General features: G+C 37.0%; 1 protein-coding gene across 4 annotated transcripts in view; it reads left to right on the forward strand.

Moving 5' to 3' along the window:
• PAK3 (p21 protein (Cdc42/Rac)-activated kinase 3) overlaps nucleotides 1–26,080 on the forward strand; it is a 285,967-nt gene that overhangs the window by 241,671 nt on the left and 18,216 nt on the right. For all 4 annotated transcript variants that reach the window (XM_011951690.1, XM_011951689.1, XM_011951688.1 and 1 more), the window contains 5 exons: nucleotides 14,910–14,958; nucleotides 15,288–15,400; nucleotides 17,114–17,231; nucleotides 18,962–19,061; nucleotides 19,561–19,757. In XM_011951690.1, coding sequence (XP_011807080.1) covers nucleotides 14,910–14,958; nucleotides 15,288–15,400; nucleotides 17,114–17,231; nucleotides 18,962–19,061; nucleotides 19,561–19,757 — 577 coding nt within the window. The remainder of the gene's footprint in view (nucleotides 1–14,909; nucleotides 14,959–15,287; nucleotides 15,401–17,113; nucleotides 17,232–18,961; nucleotides 19,062–19,560; nucleotides 19,758–26,080) is intronic.

Below are 26,080 nucleotides of genomic sequence, written 5' to 3' on the forward strand. Positions count from 1 at the left end.
CCCAGTACCTCAGTTGAAAATGCAGAAATCACCGGTCTTCTGTGTCCTTCGCGCTGGGAGTTGGAGACTGGAGCTGTTCCTATTCGGCCATCTTGCTCCTAAATCTGTATTTTTAATTGTTTTTGCCTTACCTATCATTATAGTGACATTCAAAATTGTTGTCAATAATCATTTGGTGTTAGGGGTAATCAGCCCCAGTATCCTATTCTCAATTTCAGAGAGTACAACAGTTCACTCACTCTCAGGAGCTGGATTTGAGAAGAGTCTCTCCATTAATCACCCTCATTTACTTGGAAAACTAAATTTTTCTCCAGCATGGGTTTCTGCCATCCCAGCATTCAGGCCTGGGGCCAGAGAATTGGGCTCCATCTTCCATAAATCAAGTTCAGAATCACATGTCTAATCATTTGAGGCCATAGCTGTGAGTTGAAGGCTAAAAATGACATTGTTTCACTGGGTTTGCTGTGAAAAGTGTTCTATAATTGGCCACCAAATCCAGACATTTTGAGCAAATTTATGCAAAGTTAAAAAATAAGGAAAGAAAAAAAAGTCAGGTACCCCAAAATTATCATTAACTCAACAACATGAGTTTGTCAGAAATATATCTGGTGCGGACTTGAAAATCTTTACTTTCTAGAATAGTTATATAAAATCACTTGTTTAATAAATGAGGTAGAATGAGACAACAAAATCAAATATTTATTTCAGTCAACGGCTATCATTGGCAACCCTGTGTAATTCCTGAATAAGCAATAGCTATGTAACAGAGGGCTGAATTTACAACGTTGACAGCTGTCCTCACAGATTTCTCATTAATGTATTTGAATTCAGGTTAGGGTCTTTCCTTAAATGAGAATGCACTGAAAAACAGGCCTTTTTTCTCTTTCAGGTTCATATTGTCTTTTCTCTTCAACATTATAATAGAAAAATATTTTTGAGGAAGCAGCTCAGAGGATCTGGTTTAACATGTATCTTTTTAACATCAGTGAACTTTTAATGAGTGCCTACTATGTGTAATGTAGAGTGGCAGTTAAGAATCAGGTTCTGGGAGTTCACAGTGACCTCTATACTTGTGGTCCCACTGAATATTTGACAGGGAGAAAAGAAGAGTTGTATCAAGAAATAAGATGAACACCTACCCCCAATAATGTACCTTTCCTCTATATTTTATTCACACACTCATCGTCACTGTCATCTCTCATATGAATGCCTCTTTGGCTGGCATGGTCCTAATTGACCTTTTCTGTCTTTTGTTTTTCTGAATCCTACAGATTATATCTGTGCCAGCATGTATTCACCACTTATACCTTAGCTTGTCTAGACATGTAAAATTGCTTGAAACTTTGAGGAATGTAGACAAATAAAGGGAGAATTTTTGAAAAACTTGAAGAAAAAGAGACAGGATTCTGAACTCAGGGCTGTAGATAAATTATTTAATTTCCTTAAGCATCAGTTTTCTCATCCATTGTAAGCAGAATGCACGTATCTCATAAGGTTGTAAAAATAAATAAGAGAAGCCATTTAAAGTCCTTAGCACAGTACATGGCACATCGTTAATTGCTCAGTAAATGCTAGTTATTATTAGGGATAAGAGACACACTCATATGTTGCTATTATATAGAACAGAATATAGTAAGTATTGTGAAGAAATTACAAAGAGCTCTGTGGACAGAGAGGAAGAACAAATTATTTACAGCCAGTGAGGGGGTATGATGGATTCTTAGAGGAGGGTACACTTGAGAGTGACATTAGAGGGTATAGGAATTTAATGATTAGGGTTTATGAGAAGTTTTGTTTGAATGAATACTTACTTCAGACTGTAGGTTTCATTCACTTTGGTATCCCTAAGGTCTGCAACACTGCCCCAGCATATATGCTCAAATATAAGGTAACACAATAAGATAATTTTAAAAAGCTTTTTGATGCACCTGAATACATAAACTGTTTTATATATATAGATAGATATATAGATATATATGTATGTAGATATATCTATATATATATGGTTGAAGTCTACTTATGATGTTTGTTAATTTACTTTCATTCACATATTTAAAACCACTTATATAAAGTATTATTTTGTAGAGATTTTTCTTTCTTTTTTTGTTTTTTTTTGATTTAGGTATTTGATTTCTTTTTTTTTTTATTATACTTTAAGTTCTAGGGTACATGTGCATAACGTTGTAGAGATTTTTCTACACTCATATTTCACGAATGGTATAATTCAAAATCTTCTTATGTGTCTTTAACATCATTCTTTTTGTAATCACTAGAGATTATTTTTGAGTCTTCAACCAGTTATTCAAATATATTGCCTGGCTTCCATCTAGGATATTTGATATATTGAACCCAGATACAATTCTGTTCCTGGATATTTATTCCTAGTCACAATTACCCATTCATATAACATTAAGATTATTGTTTTTTGAACTTGTCCTGTGGGTGTATATTTAGGTCTTCACGACATATATCTACTATCTACTATGTGACTTTTAAAAATTTCTATTACAAATTGTCATACTTACACAAAAATAGGGAAAATAACACAGGAACTCCTGTATTCTTATCACTCAGATTAAATATTTGTCAACAATTTTTAATAAAATCACAATGCCATCATAACATCTACAAACAATTAACAATTGCTTCATATCATTTAACTCCCAGTCTATAATCAGAATTCTCCACTTGAAACAAAACGCTATTTTTATAATTGATTTGTTCAAATCAACATCCAAAGGAGATCTACATGTTGCAAATGTTGTGTATCATAACTCTATATACCCTGAAGCAGTCTCCTTTATTTTCCACTACCATTATCTTGTTGAAGAAACTGGTTATTGTCTTGTAAAATGTGGCAGTTTCTGGATTTGTCTGTTAGTTTCATTTGTTGTCATGTAACTTGCTCCTCTAACTTCCACCTCCGGGATTCAGGGGATTCTCCTGCCTCAGCCTCTCGAGTAACTGGGAATACAGGTGTGTGTCACCATGCCCAGCTAATTTTGTATTTTTAGTAGATAACGGGGTTTCACCATGTTGACCAGGCTGGTCTTGAACTCCTGACCTCAAGTGATCCACCAACCTCAGCCTCCCAAAGTGCTGAGATTCCATGTGAGAGCCACCATGCCTGGCCAAATGCTTGCTTTTTAAATTGCCAGCTTTCATTATAAAGAGTTAGCATGGAGTTACATACGAAAGTGTTCGATGAGGGGTATTTTGATATTTTTAGTCGGGGAATTTTATTAAATATCTCTATAAAGTCTTAAAATGTTATATCGTCAATATGTTTCACTGAGTTGCATCCATTACTGTTTATGGTGGTCAAACTATTTCAGCTTTAGCTAATGGGAGCCCCTTTCACTGCACTGGTTATGACAGAGGTCTTTTAATAGCTTGTTTACGACATCCAACACTTGCAGTTATGCAGTCATACCATCCAAAATAACTTATTCACATCCTTTCTTTGTAATTCTGACAGGTACTCTCTATGAGCATCCAAAACCATCATTAACTGAGAAGATATCAACCTAATATGTCCTTTCCAAACTGTATTTTATAGTTAAAAATAAATGAATATGGATAAGTACCAATTACATGAAAGATTTTTATAAGAACTTGCATATAAGGCAGCTCCATTTTTGTGAGGAAAAATTGGGAGGAGAAATCCTTATCTTGTATTTGGATGTATGTGGTGCATTTCTGTGCATGCATGTATGTTTGTTGTAGGTATATTTTTGGCACAAGTGGTAACATATTATATATCTCCTTTTTTATTGTGTTTCTGTGTTTTAGAGATGGTTCTGTGTTTGTACCTCATACTTTTTAAACAGATGCACAGTGTTTTGTTATTTGAATGTATCACAATTTATTGAACTAGGCCCTAAATGGACATAGACATTTAATTTGTTTTTGATGTTTTGCTATTATAAACACAGCTTCTGTGAAGATCCTTACAAGTAAACCATTTTATACAAACTTACCATTAGAATAGATTCCTAAAAGTGGAATTGTTATGTAAAAGGATACGTGCATTTTTCTTTCTGAGTTACCGGTCCCTAGAGACTTGTTTATTTAACACACCATCAACAATGTGTGAGAGTGCCGGTTTGCCTGCACCTTTGCCAACACAGCTGTATTCACTTATTTGGGATTATAGTACTATAATAAAAACACTCCCACACTGACTTTTTTTAAAAGGAAAATAAATAAGAAAGGAACTATAACAAGAAAGCATGTGGCAAAACAAAAGGGTATCCTGAAGAATTAATTAGCCAATGTAGTCCATGTCTATAATGCCAAAGTATCTTTGTTGCATGTTATATCTCTCCATAGGTTAGATTAGCTATGCAGCTATGTTTGACAGAAAGTGACAATGGGAGCATTTCTTGAAATCATTTTTCTCTTACACGTAGATATATATCTCAGCAAAGGAATTTTGTCTAACATCTGGATCTTTGTCAGTCATATCGTTATATAGAATGATGATATGTTCATTTCATCAATAATTGCAAACAAATTTTGCTACTAGCTCATGTGTAATCAAGGCCTCAGTCCCCATCTCTCTAAATTAGTTTTAGTTTTAAGACTTCAGAAACTAAATATATAATATTAGGTATTTTTCAGACTTATCTCTGCTACTCAGTGAGAAGTCCCTTTCTTCTTACTGTAACATGAAAGTCTCATATTGAAGATGAATAGCTTTGAAACTTATTTCTTAAAAGACTTGATGAATAACAGTATCATTTAGAGAACCTGACAAAGCAGTGTGTACCATAGAACTCAGAGTGCTGAGAATAAAACCTCTGATTTTTTTTTTGTTTTTTTTGGTTGTTCAGGAAACTATGGGCAAGAGTGGTGTCTAGTGCGCTTATAGAAGTGATTCTTTGGGTAGGACCACCCACCCCAAAAGTATTTGCTTCTTTATCGGATCTATTTTGGGCCACACAAGGTAGAACACTGCTATGAAGCACTACATAGATGCAGTCTGAGCTCTATAAAAGGCTTTGTGATGTAGGAGATTGGAAATACATTAGCATTTGTGAAGAACAATGTTTATGGAGCAATGGAAGGTGCTCTTTGTTCTACTTAATGCTCTTAAATGCACTGTGTTGTGTGCTGTCCCTTGTAAAGAAAGATGATGCCACTCAATCAAACACCATTAGCAGAGTTTGCAGTTAAGTTGTTTTTTCCAGCCACAGTAATGAGCTTGCTTTAAGCCACCTGCCCCCTTTCCTGTCCAGGCCTCTTGAATCCAATGGCACACACTGTGAAACAGCTGCTTAGATTTAATGTTGGAGTGAGTAGCCGAGAGTTATCTGGCCTTTCCAGGGATTAAGTCTTGTAATTGTGGCCTCATTATCACTGGACTATAACCCACCAAGCTCCCTGGCCCCACACCCATAATGTGTTACAGCTCTCTTTAAAATTAGATGACCATGAATACTCTGAGAAAAGTCATGCCCTAGCTAAAGAACAGAAAATTCCCTGTTGTGATTTATAATCTTAGTAATTAAAGACTATACCATCTGGCCCCAGCTACATTCTGTGTACTTAGAGCAGTACTGAGATAACATGATTTTTACATAATTTTCTTTTTTAAATTTAGAGATGCATTTTTTTAGAAGTAAATTACACAAAGGAAAACGCCAGAACTCTCTCTTTGGAAAAGTTATTACATGTGATGGTAACACCATTCCTGAGCCCCAAAGAACATATCTCTCAACAAAACAAGTAACTATATGGTAGTATCAAGCTATATACATACAAATATAGATATATAAAGTTTTTATGTCAGGTGCACAAATATAGTGAGACAATACCTAGATAGGAGCCTACAAGTAGTAACTTTTTTAATATTCAGCAAAAGATAAAGTCTATTTCTAAAAACAGCAGTTCATTTTCAGCCACATGACCAATCTTAATTGAGTTGGCAAACAGAACAACAACCTGTGTGTGGTTATACCAAAGAAATAAGACATACCATGTCGGGGGACAAACTAAATGGCTTGTGGACAAAGTGAGTAGAAAATTAAAGGCAAGATAAACATTTTGGGGAGGCGCTTAGCATAACAGGTACAAACATGAGTTTTGAGAAGTACCACAATTGCCCTTAGCACTGAGGTAAAAATGCTAAAGATCTATGGCGAAACATGAAGTGGTGATTAAGAGCATGAGCTGTGGAGACAAAGTAATGCATTTTTAAGCTCAGCTGCTGATTGTGCAACCTTAGGCAACCTACTTAACATTTCTTTGTTTCAATGTCCTCATTTGCAAAGTGAGGAGAATCTAATTTACCTCATAGAGTTGTACAGGGTGGGCATTAAGTGAGATCATTATAGAGAGTTGCAGAGAATATTGCTCAGTAAGTGAAATAGCCTTTTTATAGCAGCAGCAGCAATAGGAGTACATGTAAAAAATAACCATCCTATCTGGGGTTTAATCCCTGACTATGACCTCATTAGCACCAGATTTGTATTTGTAAAACCTTAATGGGAATTTTGCCTATCTTTCTGGCTCCCTGATTCTTATTCCTACCAGACTCTTCTTGGACTTAATTGAGGCTTTAGACCTCTTGCCTTTTTTGTTTTCTCCCAGTATGTGAGCTTTTTCCTAGGCTCACTTCTTTGCCCTTCTTTTCCTCTAATCCATTTCCATGGTGAAATCAAAGTGACTTATCTAAGTTATTAGTCCCACCACGTTGCTGCTTTTGCAACTACTCATGGTCATGGCTTGACATTGGCACTTGGTGGGAAACATCAAAACCTCGTCAAGATTCCTGATAATGAAACTGACTTACTTTATGAGGAAAAGGGATAACTCTGAATTATTTGTTTCTTTCTGGACCCTTCAGGCTAGATGCCAGTGTTTCCATTTGAGTAGTAAGCGCTTGGTCATGTCAGGGAGAGACTGTTTGTGGTATCTGAGGGACTGAGATTTGGAATAAAAACAATACCTATCATAAAAACATGTTCTTCCTCAGGAATCTGGCTTTAATATAACTGGAGTGGAGTGTTAATAGGGATCAATGTAATTAAATGTTTAGCATAAAAATCAAATTGACAGTGTTGCCCATTTTAGCACACCAGACCCAATACACCAGAGAATTAGGAATTTTAACCCCTATCTTTATTAGTTTGAGTTTTGGCATCCTTACATCCTATAGTGCTGCATGACATTGACTTTCCTTTTTTTTTTTTTTAATTATACTTTAAGTTCTAGGATACATGTACAGAACATGCAGGTTTGTTGCATAGGTATACACATGCCATGGTGGTTTCCTGCACCCATCAACCCACCATCTACATTAGGTATTTGTCCTAATGCTATCCCTCCCCTAGTACCCCACCCCTCAACAGGCCCTGGTGTGTGATGTTCCCCTCCCTGTGTCCATGTGTTCTCATTGTTCAACTCCCACTTATGAGTGAGAACATACATTGTTTGGTTTTCTGTTCCTGTGTTAGTTTGCTAAGAATGATGGTTTCCAGCTTCATCCATGTCCCTGCAAGGGACATTAGCTCATCCTTTTCATGGCTGCATAGTATTCCATGGTATATATGTGCCACATTTTCTTTATCCAGTCTATCATCGATGGGCATTTGGGTTGGTTCCAACCCAATGTGAATAGTGCTGCAATAAACATACGTGTGCACATGTCTTTATAGTAGAATGATTTATAACCCTTTGGGTATATGCCCAGCAATGGGATTGCTGGGTCAAATGATATTTCTGGTTCTAGACCCTTGAGGAATAGCCACTCTGTCTTCCACAATGGTTGAACTAATTTACACTCCCACCAGTGGTGTAAAAGCATTCCTATTTCTCCACATCCCCTTGTGCATCTGTTGTTTCCTGACTTTTTAATGATCGCCATTCTAAACGGTGTGAGATGGTATCTCATTGTGATTTTGATTTGCGTTTCTCAACCAGTGATGATGAGCTTTTTTTCATATGTTTGTTGACCGCATAAATGTCTTCTTTTGAGAAGTGTCTGTTCATATCTTTTGCTCACTTTTTGATGGGATTGTTTGTTTTTTCTTGTAAATTTTGTTTAAGTTCCTTGTAGATTCTGGATATTAGCCCTTTGTCAGATGGGTAGATTGTAAAACTTTTCTTCCATTCTGTAGGTTGCCTGTTCACTCTGATGATAGTTTCTTTTGCTGTGCGGAAGCTCTATTTAGATTCTATTTGTCAATTTTGGCTTTCGCTTCCATTGCTTTTGGTGTTTTAATCATGAAGTCTTTGCCCATGTCTATCTCCTGAATGGTATTGCCTAGGTTTTCTTCTAGGGTTTTTATGGTTTTAGGTTTTACATTTAAGTCTTTAATCCATCTTGACTTAATTTTTGTGTAAGGTGTAAGGAAGGGGTTCAGTTTCAGTTTTCTGCTCATGGCCAGCCAGTTTTCCCAACACCATTTATTAAATAGGGAATCATTTCCCCATTGCTTGTTTTTGTCAGGTTTGTCAAAGATCACATGGTTGTAGATCTGTGGCATTATTTCTGAGGCATCTGTTCTATTCCATTGGTCTATATATCTGTTTTGGTACCAGTACCATGTTGTTTTTGTTACTGTAGCCTTGTAGTATAGTTTGAAGTTAAGTAGCATGATGCCTCCAGCTTTGTTCTTTTCACTTAGGATTGTCCTGGTTATTGAAAATTTCAGGCCAATATCACTAATGAATATTATGTGAAAATCCCCAATAAAATACTGGCAAACTGAATCTAGCAGCACATCAAAAAGCTTATCCACCACCAGCAAGTCAGCTTCATCCCTGGGATGCAAGGCTGGTTCGACATACACAAATCAGTAAATGTAATCCATCCCATAAACGGAACCAGTGACAAAAACCTGATTATCTCAATAGATGCAGAAAAGGCCTTCCATAAAATTCAACACTCCTTCATCCTAAAAACTCTCAATTAACTAGGTGTTGATGGAACATATCTCAAAACATTAAGAGCTATTTATGACAAACCCACAGCCAATATCATACTGAATGGGCAAAAGCTGGAAGCGTTCCCTTTGAAAACCAGCATAAGACAAGGTTGCCCTCTCTAACCACTCCTATTCAACATAGTGTTGGAAGTTCTGGCCAGGGCAGTCAGGCAAGAAAAAGAAATAAAGGGTGTTCAAATGGGAAGAGAGGAAGTCAAATTGTCTCTGTTTACAGATGACGTGATTATATATTTAGAAGACCCCATCATCTCAGCCCAAAATCTCCTTAAGCTGATAAGCAACTTCAGCAAAGTCTCATGATACAAAATCAGTGTGCAAAAATCACAAGCATTCCTATATATCAATAATAGACAGAGAGCCAAATCATGAGTGAACTCTTATTTACAATTGCTACAAAAAGAATAAAATACCTAGGAATGCAACTTACAAGGGATGTGAAGGACCTCTTCAAGGAGAACTACAAACCACTGCTCAAGGAAACAAGAGAGGACACAAACAAATGGAAAAACATTCAATGCTCATGGATAGGAAGAATCAATATTGTGAAAATGGCCGTACAGCCCAAAGTAATTTATAGATTCAATGCTATCTCCATCAAGCTACCATTGACTTTCTTCACAGAATTAGAAAAAACTACTTTATATTTCATATGGAACAAAAATGACACCAACTTTTAAAAATTAAAGTGAATTAAAGTTTTATTTTGTAAATATATGCATGGAGATATTTTGATATACCCCAGGCTGTTGCAAAGCTCATCTTTGGGAATCAGTGCAACATGGTTGGCATGAAGATTGTTTCTTTGGGAGTATACACTACTGTGCTTCAGTTATTACAAGGAGAGTGCTTCCCAACTTCACCAAGATCCCTTCAATTATTTGTCTTTGTAAACCCCAGATTATAAATAATTTTGATGATTGAACTATATTTATTGTTTATTTATTGTACTTTATTAAGCAAAAATACATGTAACTGCTAATGAAAGCTTTTAATCATCATGTGATATCCAATATAATTACAAGTTGATATAATTCTAGCTAAAAGGAAGTATATGTGATATTTGAATTAGCTGTTCTCAGGTAATTGTCATTTTTTTGTTATGAATTTTGAAACATCAAATATCTTGAAAACTCCCAGATACTTACAGAGCTTTCTTATGATTCACACACTAGCATTTGAGAACTTAATGAATATGTTAGGAAATAATCAACTAAATAATAATTATCATTATTGCTAATATTTATTGGGAAATCACTATATGCCAGAACTATATACATTTAATCCTCCTTTAATCCTAAATGACAAAGAAACTAAATTACTTACCCAACGTCTGAGAACTAGGAACTAGTAGGCCTTGAACCAGGGGAGGTTTGAATGAGTGGGAGTGAAGACTACTGTTCTCAACCCAGCAGTGAGCAATAAGAGAGCTTTAATAGATGAATCTTGAAGGAAGTTGAGATCTCTTGAAGGAGAGATTGATATTTATACCCATAGAATTTTAAATTGTTAGAATACGGAAAAGCATCAGAACTGGGGTGCAGAAATATGTTGGGAGTGCTAAGACAGAGCTGGGGAAAAGGTGCTAAATTTTAATTTGCAGGTTAGTACCCGAATTTGTGCCTTCGAGTTGAAGGTTGTGCGAAGGCTAGAAGTTGCACAAACCGGTAACTTATTTGTCAGAGCAGGGAGTTCCAACCACCTAACAACATATTTGGTTTGGGAGGTTGGTAAGTGTGGTAGGAGAGTGTATTACCATTTTATGACAAGAGAACCAGGGTACAGGGTAGGGAAATGCATATATATACACACACACACACATACACACATTACATGATTGCACATGTGCGGTAAGTGGGGAGGGGAGGTGAGGAGAAAGACTCATTTTTAGTTAGCAGCTGGTGCTCTAGAGTTTCAGGATCTTTAACCTCTGTGGATTAGTAATTTATATCAATTTTATACCCCTGGATGCCATAAATCCCAGGATATTGAGATTCCAGGGTTAGAACTCTAGCAATTTTAATACAATGAAATGCTGAGGGTGCTGGAGGACAACAACAACAACAACAACGAAAAATAAACCCAAGAATCTGAAAGGTAAAGCTCTCAAAATGTTAAACATGAATCCCCACTTGCACTCCAAGTCAATCACAATTTTAGCCCTTAGGACAGTGGAAATGGGCTTGCGGGTTAGGGAGACAGGAGTGTTGAATAACAGAAAGGTCACCTGGGCACTCATTTTGGGCCTCCCTCCCTAGCTTTAACTGGGGCAACTCCCAATTTATTTGTTTAATATGTTGAGAGTTTTTTCATCCAGTTTCATTTGATAAAGGCGTTCCAACTTCCAAAGAAAAGGGTAAAACCACTTCCCTAGGGGGAAAGAAAGGATGTGGAACCTGTAAAACGTGTTCCAATAGTTTACCTCAGCCTCTGTCCTTTTTGGAAATAGGGGCAGATGTTAGCAAGGATACTTTGGCTGGGAGGTTGGGATGGGCCAACTAATAGTTCAGTGTATCAGTCATCCCCTACTGTGAAACCAATAGCAACAGTGGCAACAACAAATGATGATAATAGCAGTTACCATATAGGCATCAACTCTGATCTGGCACAGGGCTAAATGCTTACATAGATTGTGCCATGCAATTCTCTACAGCCCTGTGAAATAGGAACTATTATCCCATTTTGCAGATACTCTCACTCTTTTGCAACTAAAGTAATTGTGCACGTGGCCTAAATACATGTGAATAAACCAAACAGAGTCACTTTTATTTATTTATTTTTAAATTCTAGTTTAGATTTAGGGAGTACATGTGCAGGTATGTTACCTGGGTATATTGCATAATGCTGAGGTTTGAGGTACAAATTATCCCATCACCCAGAAGTGAGCATAGTACCTAACAGTTAGTTTTTCAACTCTTACCTTCCTCCCTCCCTCCTCACTCTAGTAGTCCCCAGTGTCTATTGTTGCCAGCTTTATGTTCATGAGTACCCAATGTTTAGCTCCAGCTTAGAAGTGAGAACATGTTGTATTTGGTTTTCTATTCCTGCATTAGTTCACTTAGAATAACGGCCTCCAGCTCCATCTATGTTACTGCAAAGGACATGATCTTGTTCTTTTTATGGTTGCATAATATTCCATGGTGTACATGTACCACATTTTTCTTTATCCAATCCAGCATTGATGGGCCCATAGGTTTATTCCATGTCTTTGCTGTCGCGAATAGTGCTGCAATGAACATGCAAGTGCATGCATCTTTTTGATAAAGTGATTTTCTTTTGGTTATATATCCAGTAATAGGATTGTTGGGTCAAATGGTAGTTCCATTTTAAGTTCTTTGAGAACTCTCCAAACTGCTTTCCACAGCGGATGACCTAATTTACATTCCCTCCAGCAGTGTATAAGTGTTCTCTTTTCTTGGCAGCCTTGCCAACGTCTGTTGTTTTTTGACTCTTTAATAATTGCCATTCTGACTGGTGAGAGATGGTGTCTCTTTGTGGTTTTGATTTGCATTTCTGTGATGATTATTGATGTGGAGCATTTTTTCATATGTTTGCTAGCTGTATGTCAAAAAGCATTTTTAAATCATATTTTGCAATTAGATTTAACTAGTTTCTCAGGACTTATTGCAGCTGAACTGTACACCAAGTCGAGGTGATCTATTCCTTTGAACTCAAATAAGTTCAGAAGGACAAATCACACACTGGGCTCTGAAGTCAGGAATGTCTGTTTGCTTATTCCAGGAGCAAAGTGCTTTATTTAGATTTAAGTAGAAGAAATGTTTTCTTCGCAGAAAGGAAAGGTCGTATTGGCATTGCATGTTTGCTTTAAAAGATTTTTATTGATTTGTTTATTCAACAAATATTTATTGGGCACTAACTGTGAGCTCTGAGCCTAGAATCTCACACTTACAAAAGTGAGGAAATGATTTGTTTGATATAAGCCTCAAGCCTAAGAAATTTCTAGAATTACCAAATCCTGGTTTAAGTGGCACCTATTGATTAAGTGTGATTTTTCAGCCTAGTTCCAATCGATGTTTAGAAACCCAAGCAGAGTGAGGAGGGTGGTAGAGTTGTAGATTATAAATCATAGAATTAAAGACCCTTAGAAAAAAAGTAGCTCATTTCCTGTACCTTAAAAGTGAGAGAGTCAGACAGACATGGGCTGTTAACTGTGTAACCTTGGGCAGGTAACCTCTCTGAGCCTCAGTTCATCATATGTAACATGGGAATAATAGCATCTGCCTTATAAAAATATGGTAAGGATTACATAAGATAAATTATCTAAAGTTCTTAGTGTAGTGTCTGACATATACAACATACTCAGTACATGTTTACTGTTATTGTGATACCTGTTTTCCATGTGACGGGACGGAAACTCAGTGAAAGGAAGTGACTAGCCCAAAGTCACATAGCTTGATGATGTTAGGACAAATATTAGAACTCAGATCTCTACTAATAGTCAGATATGCCTTATACTACATACCGAGTTTACTCCCTGAGAGCCAGGTCCACTTCCTGGACCTGTGAGAAATATTTGGGCTAATCCAAGGAGAAGGGAAAAGAATGACAAGGAAGTGCCTGACATAAGAGAATAATTCCTGGACTCAGAAAACGAAACAGCAAGGATGAAATAGAGAATAAGAGAGAAATAATTACCGGAAAGTTTATAGAGCAATGTTGGAGCATTACAATGCGTAGCCAATCACAGGACTGATCTCTATTCTAACTCCTTGATTCACTAAAAGCGAAATTGACTTTTTATTTCTTTTTCTTGAGGGTGGTGGTGGGAGGTGGTTTAGAATGCATTTGTGATTCATAGAAAGTTACTGTGAATGCAGCTTACTATACAATTTCTATTTGCAAAACAAGGGAACACCATAATCGAAGTTAGAATGGAACCAAGAGTACTGCTAAGATATAAAGAATGATACATTATTAATTTTTTTGAGACATGTACTGGCTCATTATTATTTTTTTTGAGACACCCAGGCTGGAGTGCAGTGGCACAATCACAGTTCACTGCAACCTCGAACTCCTGGGCTCAAGTGATCCTCCCATCTCAGCCTCCTGAAAAGCAGGGACTACAGGCATGTGCCACCACACCTGGCTAATTTTTAAATTTTTTCATAGAAACTGGATCTCAACATGGTGCCCAGGCTAGTCTCAAACTGCTGGGCTCAAGCAATCCTGCTGCCTCAGCCTCCCAAAGTTTTGGGGTTACAGGTGTAAGCCACTGCACCAGGCCTAGAAATGATAGATTTTAAAAGAATATTGGGCTGGAGTGACACCTCATAGAAGTTGTTGAGAAATTTAGTAAAAATAAGAAAACAATGTCATGTTGCTATTGCTTCATGTAGCCATAGTACAGTACAGCACTGAGAGAGATTGATTCTTTAGATGAAGATAGTCTTAAAAATTGGAAATATATTAAAAGAGCCACTCTGTTCATATAGTAAAAGTGAAGTTTAATTTATACTTGCCTAAGTAAAAGATGATATTTTCTTTCCTACACTATTCTTCAGTTTAATCAGAGGCCTGCAATATTGGTTATTACAAGATTCAAGAAATATTTAGGGGATTCCAGGAGTTTCCTAAAAGAAGCAAGGCCATTTTGTTCAATTTGTTACTGCATAGTGCATGACACTCAGACTGGTGCCAGAAAGTCTGACTGGAGTTCCTACTCCACCACAAGAGATACGTTGTGATTGTTTCAGGTGTGTTTGCTGTATAAAAGGATTGTTCCAGTATTGTGCACTTAAAAATTTGTTAAGAGGGTAGATCTCCTGTGAAGTGTTTTTTTGTCACAATAATATTTTTTAAAAGGTTGTTCCTTTTCTTCATACTTTAATTTTGAGTTTGCTAATTTTCCTCCCCTCAAAATAATTACATTTTATTTCAAGTAAAATATATTGGTAACAGCTTGATTGCTTATTCTTTTGATAATTTTCACCTTCACAGGGCATCAGGTACTGTTTATACAGCACTAGACATTGCAACAGGACAAGAGGTAAGTGCTAACGTTCAATGCTGATTTTTATTTTCTTTTATTCGTATTTATCACTTATCTTCTTTGATAGCAACTTTGCCTAAAACAAAATGGGTAGCACTGGGTTGAGATAGGTGTTTACTTCATTGGTGCCCAAAGCCTCTGAAGTGAGTGGTTTACCCATGATTAACCAAAAAAAAAAAAAAAAAGTGGGGGGCATGAGTTTGTGGCACAGGGAAAGAGCTTAGTAAATAAAGGATGTGTGTGTTTCACTCTGTGTCCCCAAAATATGAATATTCATGTTTATTATAATGATTGTAATTAATTCTTGTATTTTAATTGCCATTTAGGTGGCCATAAAGCAGATGAACCTTCAACAGCAACCCAAGAAGGAATTAATTATTAATGAAATTCTGGTCATGAGGGAAAATAAGAACCCTAATATTGTTAATTATTTAGATAGGTAAGTGTTTTGTCTCGTTATGTACTTGTATTCTTTGTGGGATGTCATTTTTTCTTGGCAAATTACTTTATTTGGGATTTGTTTATTTAACAGTCATTCTGCAAATATTTCTCAAATGCTGCAATGTAGTAGAGTATTAGATCTATTGCTAAACTTGCACTCATTTAGCTTTGTCCACATATCAGACACTTGAAGAAACATTTTATGGTCTTGGTTGTAAATAAAAGAAGTTTGTATAATTTCATTTTGAGAATCACAGCTCCATTTTGGCAGAAAATAGACCATTGTATATAGGAAGGAGTAGTGGTGTTTTAAACGTTACATCAAGTGTTTGTTTGGAGCCAGTACAATTTCTGGGAGTCTAAGTGAAGAAGGCTGACTACCATGGCCCGCTATAATGGCTTTAATGGGTGCTTTGTGATTAACTGACAGTGAGGTCTAGGGAATTCAGACTTTAATCTCAAACCTTTTTCCTAAACCAGGTAATTAATGTCTCTTTCATCAGCGGTATTAACAGTGTGTTATAAATAGGTATTTAAAAGCAGCACTAACTCTTCACTTGTGGTTAACATCTGTCTCATTCAATTTCAAAAAGAGTTTGTTTAGTACCACTGTGCTGTGTTCTCTGGAGGTGATACAAAGAAACTAAATCTAGGTCTTCAACCTCAATACCTCAATAAGCTTAAAATACTGTTTTCTGCTTTTTGGGCCAGGTAGACCAATGTTACAGAAGAAGGAAAAACTGGGAGAAAAGAGGGTCAAATTTTACAGTCTTCTTTTTTTTTTTTTTTTTTTTTTTTTTTTAACAGAGTCTTGCTCTGTCACCCCAGCTGGAGTGCAGTGGCACAATCTCAGCTCACTGCAACCTCTACCTCCTAGGTTCAAGCAATTCTCCTGCCTCAGCCTCCCAAGTAACTGGGATTACAGGTGTGCGCCACCACACCCGGCTAACTTTTTGTATTTTAGTAGAGACGGGGTTTTGCCATGTTGGCCAGGCTGGTCTCAAACTCCTGGCCTCAGGTGACCCACCCACCTTGGTCTCCCAGAGTGCTGGGATTACAGGCGTGAGCCACTCCACCTGGCCACAGATTTTACAGTCTTGATCAGTGTCTCCTAAAGTGTAACTTAGGAGCCACCTGCAACAGAGTAACCTAAAGTCATTCTGTGTTTGTAATTTTGCAAAAAATAAAAAATAAAAAAATAAAAAAATGCATTTGCACTTATAAAAAATGCAGAATTCTAGGCTGCTTTCCATAAATAATAAGATGAGGACTGGACTGTGAAGTTTTATTTTTAACAAGTTTTCCAGGTGAATTTTATGGACACCACAGTTTGAACAATACTGAATAGAAAATCTTGCTTCACATTGACATGGGTCTTAGGGCAAGGTGGGAACATTGAGGTCATTCCATTTCCTATAATTCATCTTTCTTGATAAGCAAGGTTTCAGAGAGACCTGATTATACTGCTAAAGTGCCTTCAGATGGTGTCAGGTGATTTGAATAACCTCATGCTCTCTTTGCCTGAATTATAGGGCTCTGATGACCTTTGGCTCCATATTTGATCACTTGGGGTATGCCCCTCAGTACCTTCTGAAAGGTAACAGGCATGGCACAACTCAGAGTTGACTTCTATCAGAACTGAGGCCTGAGAATATCAGAGTCCCCAGTTTTTTAGCGTCATAAGGCAAAGTCTTTTCTTTTCTTGTTATAGCTACTTGGTGGGTGATGAACTATGGGTAGTCATGGAATATTTGGCTGGTGGCTCTCTGACTGATGTGGTCACAGAGACCTGCATGGATGAAGGACAGATAGCAGCTGTCTGCAGAGAGGTAAGCAAATAGAGCATTTCCAGCTGAGAAGAACACCAAAATTGGCAGTTCTTCGTTTCTGATTATTCAGAATGTTTATGTCATTAAAGTAACAATAGTAGAACTTTTCCACTGAAAACAATTGGAGAGGCCAACTTCAATTTAAATTCTGTCCTAATAGCACTCCCCAGCATCACCCTCCTGAGCCCCTTGTTTATTTTAGCTGCCTTTTGTGAATCTTTTAGTTCCATTATGTCATTCGTGAGGTGCCATATCTAAACCCACATGCTGTAGTTTCGGTGAACATGGGAAACAGTGATATTGGCATAACACTTCTTTCTAATTTGGGGAAGTTTTTACCTGATACTTGTTTTATCTTGCATGTGTAATATGAGCCATGTAAAATAAGTTATATTTTCATCATTTTTAGAAGGCAATTTAAACCAGGTCTTCCCTCAGCCCAGAAAGCAGTTGCTTTCACAGTACAATCTGAACTTCCTTTACAGCGCCCCAGTGGGCCTGACAGTCTGTCTCTTTTCCAGTAAGTGTCATACCCCTAAGGGGTTTCAAACTAAATTAAAGATATGTTATTACATTTATTATGTTGACTATTAAAACACACACACACTTTTTTTTTTTTTTTTTTTGAGGCGGAGTCTCGCTCTGTCACCCAGGCTGGAGTACTGTGGCCGGATCTCAGCTCACTGCAAGCTCCGCCTGCCGGGTTCACGCCATTCTCCTGCCTCAGCCTCCCGAGTAGCTGGGACTACAGGCACCCGCCACCTCGCCCGGCTAGTTTTTTGTATTTTTTAGTAGAGACGGGGTTTCACCGTGTTAGCCAGGATGGTCTCGATCTCCTGACCTCGTGATCCGCCCGTCTCGGCCTCCCAAAGTGCTGGGATTACAGGCTTGAGCCACCGCGCCCGGCCCACACACACTTTTTACTGGAGTCTCATCTTAGGCATTATAAGCTATCCCATTTATTTTGGTGAGGTTTTCTGTCAACAAAAGTAGGAACCCTGACTCACTGAAACTTGAAAACCAATGATAGAAAAACAAAACTAAGTGATATCAGCTAATCTTTGTTTTTTTTTTTAAGTTGTTCACTTAAATTTCTTCCTTCCTTGCTCTCCTCTCGTTATCATTTCCCCCACCCCACATATCCACCAAACATATATGTTTTCTATTCATGCCATAAATCAAACTTACTACCCTGAGCCTGTGGTTTCCTTCTTCCAGCATTACACTGCAAAGGCATTTCCAAACAATTGCCTATTACTTCATAGCCTCGGAGTGGTTCCCAAACCTGGCTACCCATTAGAAATAGTTTGGGGCACTTGTTTTAAATGCAGATTCCTGGGTTTCACTCCAGAACTTCTGAATCAAATCATACCATGTACAATGAAGCTTACCACAGCTGTAGAAGACCAAGCTGAATCATCCAAGTAACTGGGCCAAAGTATATTAATTGGTTAGTTTGGCTGTATTAAGGATTGGTGCTATTTATCACATTATCATTCTTCATGTCCTAGTCTGATGTGTCAGCCATCATACTTAGCATGTATAATGCTAAGTGGCATCATTGATGTAAATGGTAATGTGACTTTAAAGTGGTGTTGTTAAAGCATTCAGTAATCGATTTCACTGGACAAAATAAAGTTATATCCCTGCCCCAAACTTATCTAGAAATAAAACTTAGTATTAAAAAATTATTTGTGATATAATTAGAACTTTTTTTTCTGATTTAATAGTGCCTGCAAGCTTTGGATTTCTTGCACTCAAACCAGGTGATCCATAGAGATATAAAGAGTGACAATATTCTTCTCGGGATGGATGGCTCTGTTAAATTGAGTAGGTATTTTGGTTCAGGTGGTGTTAGGGTATCAGGGAATTTCTGTTCTTTTATTGTGTATCTTAAGAAGATAATGGTTACTGAAAGTGATTTATTTGAAAGAAGTTACAGCCCAGTTTGAAGTAAAGAATTTTTCTAACACTTCCTGATTATTGTGACCACATTTTTTGGATTTAATATTTCAGAATTTCTAGTGACTTGTGGAATGAATAAATGACAACTACCTAATTAGGAAACTGAAAAATTCTGTAAGTTTGAGAAAACAGTGATGAGGAGGAATTAGATTGAAGTCTAGTAAAAATGACATCACATTAGTCAATTATTTCAGACCTTCTTAAAATCAGGACCACCTGAGACATCAGTTAACAAAGAGGTATGAGCTAGGCAGTTGTGGAAACTCAGTGTGTAACAAAGGAAGATACAGCCATATCTGCAAGTGATATATTGTGAAAAGGAAAATAATTTGGGCTTATTTTAACTGGCTTTTCTTCTCTGCAGCTGACTTTGGGTTCTGTGCCCAGATCACTCCTGAGCAAAGTAAACGAAGCACCATGGTGGGAACCCCATATTGGATGGCACCTGAGGTGGTGACTCGAAAAGCTTATGGTCCGAAAGTTGATATCTGGTCTCTGGGAATTATGGCAATTGAAATGGTGGAAGGTGAACCCCCTTACCTTAATGAAAATCCACTCAGGGTAAGTCAGAAGAGAAGTCAGGTACTTTATTCCCAGCAAATGGGAAAGGCCAAATATCATTTCTAGCTTCCACCGAAAGTGACCAGAATGGGCTCTTTTCTGAGACCAGTAACATAAAAGCACCAAGTTATATTTTTCAAATTTACTGTAAACTTTTTAAAGTTTATCTTACATTGTCTCAACAGTTTTCCTTTTCTCTTTCTTCTTTCTTTCTTCTTCTTTTTTTTTTTTTTTTTGAGAAAGAGCAACTACCTTTATTTTTCTCTTTTTCTCACTTAATTCTTTTTTCCTTCCAACATTTATTTTAGGTTCGTGGGGGGTACATATGCAGGTTTATTACAAGGGTAAATTCCATGCTGTTAGGGTTGGTGTACAGATTATTTCATCTCCCAGGTAATGAATGGAGTACCCAGAGTAGGTAGCTTTTAGATCCTCAGACTTCTCCCACCCTCCACTCTCAAGTAGGCCCCAGTGTCAATTTTTCACTTCTTTGAGTCTGTGTGTATCAATGTTTAGCTTCCACTTATGAGTGAACATGCAACATTTGGTTTTCTGTTTCTACATTAATTTGCTTAGAATAATGGCCTCCAGCTGCATCCATGTTGCGTAAAGGACATGATTTCATTCTTTTTTATGACTACATGGTATTCTATGGTGTATATGTTCCACATTTCCGTTATCCAATCCACTGTTGATAGACATCTAAATTAACTCCATCTCTTTGCTACTGTGAATAGTGCTGCAATGAACATACACGTGTGTATGTCTTTATTGTAGGACAACTTATATTCCTTTGATTATATACCCAGTAATGGGATTGCTGAGTTGAATGATAGTTTTAAGTTCTTTGGAAAGTCTCCAAACTGCTTTTTATAGTGGCTGAACTAATTTACATTCCCTCCAGCAGTATGTAAGCATTCCCTTTTCTCCTGAACCTCGCCAGCATCTGTTATGTTTTGACTTTTTTTTTTTTTTTTTTTTTGAGACAGAGTCTTGCTCTGTTGCCTAGGCTAGAGTGCAATGGCATGATCATGATCTTGGCTCACTGCAACCTCCGCCTGCTAGGTTCAAGTTATTAGTGCCTCAGCCTCCCAAGTAAATGGGATTACAGGCATGCACCACCATGCCTGGTTAATTTTTTATATTTTTGGTAAAGACGGGCTTCACTATGTTGGCCAGGCTGGCCTCAAACTCCTGGCCTCAAGTGATCCACTTGCCTCGGCCTCCCAAAGTGCTGGGATTACAGGCATGAGCCACTGTGCCTAGCCCCTTCTTGACTTTTTAATAATAACCGTTCTGACTGGTGTAAGATGGTATTCATTGTGGTTTTGATTTGAATTACTCTAGTGATGTGGAGCATTTTTTCATATGCTTGTTGGGCACATGTATATCTTCTTTTGAGAAGTGTCTGTTCATGTCCTTTGTCCATTCTTCAATGGGGTTGATTTTTGCTTATTAAGTTCCTTATAGAAGCTGGATATTGGACCTTCATCAGATGCATAGTTTGCAAATATTTTCTCCATTTCTGTAGGTTGTCTGTTTACACGATTGATAGTTTCTTTTGCTGTGCAGAAGCTCTTCACTTAAATGAAGTTCCATGTGTCAATTTTTATTTTTGTTGAAATTGCTTATGGAGTCTTCATCATGAAATCTTTGCCAGGGCCCATGTCCAAAATGGTATTTTCTAGATTTTCTTCTAGGGTTTTTATAGCTTTAGGTTTTGCATTTAAGTATTTAATCCATCTTGAGTTGATTTTTGCATATGATGAAAGGAAAGGATCCTATTTCAATCTTCTGCATGTGGCTAGCCAGTTATCCCAGCACCGCTTATTGAATAGGTAGTCCTTTCCCCACTGTTTATTATTGTTGACTTTGTCAAAAATCAGGTGGTTGTGGGTGTGCGACTTTATTTCTGGGTTGTCTCATCTGTCCTATTCATCTATGTGTCTATTTTTGTACCAGTACCATGCTGTTTTGGTTACTTTAGGCTTGTAGTATAGTTTAAAGTCAGGTAATGTGATGCCTCCATCTTTGTTGTTTTTGCTTGGGATTGCTTTGGCTATTGGGGCTTTTTTGGTTCCACATGAATTTTAGAATAGTTTATTCTAATTCTGTGAAAAATGTCGTTGGTATTTTGATATGAACAGTATTGATTCTGTACATTACTTTGGGAAATATGGCCATGTTAAAAATATTGATTCTTCCTATCCAAGAACATGGAAAGTTTTTCCATTTGTTTTTGTCATCTCTGGTTTCTTTCATCAGTGTTTTGTAATTTTTGTTGTAGAGATCTTTCACCTTCCTGGTTAGCTGTATTCCTAGGTATTTTATTTTTTAGGGCTGTTGTGAATGGGATTGTGCTATTGATTTAGCTCTTAGTTGGATGTTGTTGGTGTACAGAAATGCTATTAAGTTTTTTAGCATTGATTTTGTATCCTGAAACTTTGCTGAAGTTGTTTATTAGATTTAGAAGCCTTTGGGCAGAGATTATGAGTTTTCTAGGTATAGAATCATATCATCTGGGAAGAGAGATAGTTTAATTTCTTCTCTTCCTGTTTGGATGCCTTTTATTTCTTTCTCTTGCCTGATTATTCTGGCTAGGACTTTTAACATTTTTCTAACATGCTTTGATTGTATTTTTAATGACAAGGGTCTTTAGTATAGCTTTCTAATGTAAAATATATGTAGCTTTTTTTAAAGTGAGATGTGGGGAGAAAGTACTTTTATTACATGACATGGTTAAATGATCAATCTAAAAAACACTTGCTTTATAATTACTTTAACAAAGTAAATAAATGCATTTCCAGAACAGCTGTAATTTTTAAATTGGATTTTCCTTCATTATCAGTAATGATTTATTGATTAACAACAGCTTGGTGGGTATTGAATGGAACACAGAGATAGACATAGTGCTAACCTGGTGAAATCACAAACTTAATTAGATTGTCAAGTAGAAAATGATAGGAAAGTTTGCATTTGCTAACTCACTTTGCTACCACAAAATCAGAGATTTGATCTTCACGTGATCTTGTTATCCCTGCAAAGAGAAAAACTTCATTTCACAACCTAACCCTATCATCTTATTTTGGAGATGTGCTGTTGATCATGCGGAGAAAAGGAAAGAGGTATGAAAGAAATGCTTACTCAGTGCAGAAGTGAGCCATAGATATTTTGTTGTGTATAGCCCAGCAGTGAGCTATTAACAGAAGTTGTGTTTTGTATATATAACAGGCATCACATTGTTTAAAAAAGAAAATATGCACGGATTCAAATTCTACTCTCAAAATTCATGCACAGTGCTAGTATCATCGGCATCTTGTATATTGCCTGTATCATTACCACTAGGAGTCTAAAATTGAATCATACCCTTGGTATGCAAAAAGAAAAAAAAAACATTGTTCTTAGTAAATGGTTAAGAGTTTTCATATAAAGCTTGTAAAATCCATATGCAAACCAAATATATGTGGCTTTCTATGCATGTAAAGAGACCTATAAACTAACTGTCTAGTTGTTTTTGCAGTTAAACATTTTGTAGTTGGGAGCAGCATTCCCTATGTATGGAGAGGAGGACAGCTTCTTCCTGGCTGTCTCCTAACTCCTCTCTGATACTTGGCCTCTTGTTTTATTCCCTGTGCTGATTAGAAAACAACAGATATGAGGGAATGCCCTAATGAATGCTATAGGCTATTTCTCTGATCTCATGAAACAATCTGGAAATGAGATGTGCACATTGATTAGCTGCCGTCAGGCTAAGTGGAAAAGAAGGGGCATTTTCCCACCATTTGTGGGATAGCCCTCCATGGATTTAATCAAGTCCACCCCTGACCTGTGTTCCAGCACATCAGGATAATTGCATGGGCTTTTCCTTATTGTTTAACCACCTTTGCCCATTAAGAAATCGCAGTGAAAGAACACATCAGACTTCTTGTTTCTATGGATTTCCTCCCCTAAGTCTTTGGAGTTTGGAGGCACTAAATGGATTATAGCTATTTTGCTTTCTGCCTTCTAATGAGTAATTTACAACCTGCAAATTTTAAGGATTAAACAAATGGCTCTGTAAAACAACTAGTCTCGGTAATGGATTTATTACCTTCTTCAGTTCCCCAATTACAATTGATCTCTCTTTAGCTAGGCTGCTTATTATTAGAAAAAAGGAAACAGGTTTTGATCTTTATAGGCATCTTCTAGCCTGGGATTAGAACTCATAATTAACAGCTTGTATCTTAGATTCCACCACTTGATAGCTAAACAAGTACTTGCAGATTAACAAACCACAAGGTTCAGGAAGCCTACATTAAGTCTGCAACAAAAAGACCTGTCAGAAAGACCACCCTGTTGAATTCCACTGATAAGGATTTACTCTAACTTTGCTCATTACTCTCTGTATGTGTGATCAACTTTCAATTAATCAATCAACAAGCCCATATAGAGCTAGCCCTATTCTAATTTTGTCTCTTCTAGGCATCAGCAGTACTTTTTTTGGTTTCGATTTCAAATATGTTTTCCTAATGTTCTCTTGAAGGAAACACAATGTCTCAGGCTATATGCCCTTATTTGGAATCTTTAAAATGTAGTCGCTGAAACCATGGGGAGATTGGAGAGAAAAAAGATCTAACATGAGCCTACAGGGAGCAGCATTTTCTTGGATCCTGGTGCCCAGGCCATATGTGGGGAAATAGAAAATAATCAAGAGCTTTAAGAGGAGTATAAAAGAGTGCCAGATTAGTCCTTTCTTTAATATCCTTCCAACACTACAACCCATCCACTAATGTGTGCTTTGAGGTGGAAAGAGTTAGAAGGAAGGAAGTGGAAGAAAGACAGAGTAGTAGAGTACAGGGTAGCATGTTGATGTGAAAAATTTTGGTCTTGTAGTCAGGCAGATCTGGGTGTGTCCTGGCTCTATAACCTGCAAGCTCTGTGACTGTCTGCAAGTTACTTAAAACCTTTCTAAGCCTGCTTCCTATCTGTAAAATGAGAACTATGTCTATCTTACAGCATTAGCATGGAAACTAAATGAATAACACCTAGCACAGTGTCCACTTCATTGTAAGATATATATATATATATATATGAAAATGTATATATGGATAGTAAAGTAGTAAGATAGGAAAAACAGAGAAAGGATGTTTAGAGGTTTTTTTTTTTTTTACCTATTCATGAAGGGAGGTTGGATTCAGCACTCTCCTAAGAACATATCCTTCATGAGAGTGGTACACCCATCTACTCAAGGAATGGAGGGTTTTGCACAGTTCAGTACAATCACCATGAACAGGTAACACTGAACAGAAGAAATTCAAGGTGAAATCTGGGGCTATATATTTCAAGGTCATTTATGTTTCACTGTGAGTTTTTCTGTCTCTGTTGTATCAGTTCCAGTTGAGCAGAACCTTCATGAATATTGCCTATTAACATATTGTCGATGCAAGGAATTAACTACTTTTCCCCTTAGTTAGAAGGCAGCTGAGATTTTTTAATGTAAATTTTGCTATACTAATTGATGTAATTTGTTCATAAAATGCCTTTTAAAGGTCAGAGAGTCATTAGTTGTACTGATGTTATGAGGTTGGTATCCTTCCAGAGAGAGAGGACACAAGCTTCTTACTGTCCCCCACTGCCTGAAGTCTTTGTACTCAACATAATTGGCCTTGGACATGTTGTTCTGTGACCTATAGACAGTTTTAGTGCAGCCTCCAATAATTAAGTACCTTGTTCCTTCTCTTTGCCAAAGTGACTGGGGTTAAAAATCTAACTTTCTCTGTGGATATACAAATCAAATGCTACTGTTCTGCTGATATCATCAGCTTTTTTGTTAATTGAAGACTTTAAAAAACTGTTACTATAATAACCTGATTCTAAGTAAGGAGACACAATCATTTTTGTCAAACAAAACTTTGGTCTGTTTTCTCAGCACCCAGAGTGTACCCCTTTATTAACTTTGCTTTTACACATAATGGGGCGATTCTTATCAACAGGTTTTGATGGAATTTGTTATTTGTGATATGTAAAAAAATGACATCCACTTGAAGTCCCTACTAGACACTTTGAAACACCTTTTATGGTAATGTTCCAAATCTTTATCCAAGTTAAAATAAATTTTAAGTGTTCTCTTTCTACCCCTTACTTTAAACATCTGTGAAGCTGTATCAAAGATTGGATCGCTGGAAGACAGTTATTGATATTATTGCTAAAAACAATATGTAGTATAGTATGTGAACCACAGATGCTATATCAGTGGATCTCCTTGGTTGCACATTGGAGTTATCTGTGGAGATTTAAGAATCAGTGATTCTAGGACCCCATCTTTAGGGAAAAATGGCAGTCAG

This window comes from Colobus angolensis, unplaced genomic scaffold (assembly GCF_000951035.1).
Source record: "Colobus angolensis palliatus isolate OR3802 unplaced genomic scaffold, Cang.pa_1.0 Scaffold324, whole genome shotgun sequence".
In the NCBI taxonomy this organism is placed as follows: Eukaryota; Metazoa; Chordata; class Mammalia; order Primates; family Cercopithecidae; genus Colobus; species Colobus angolensis.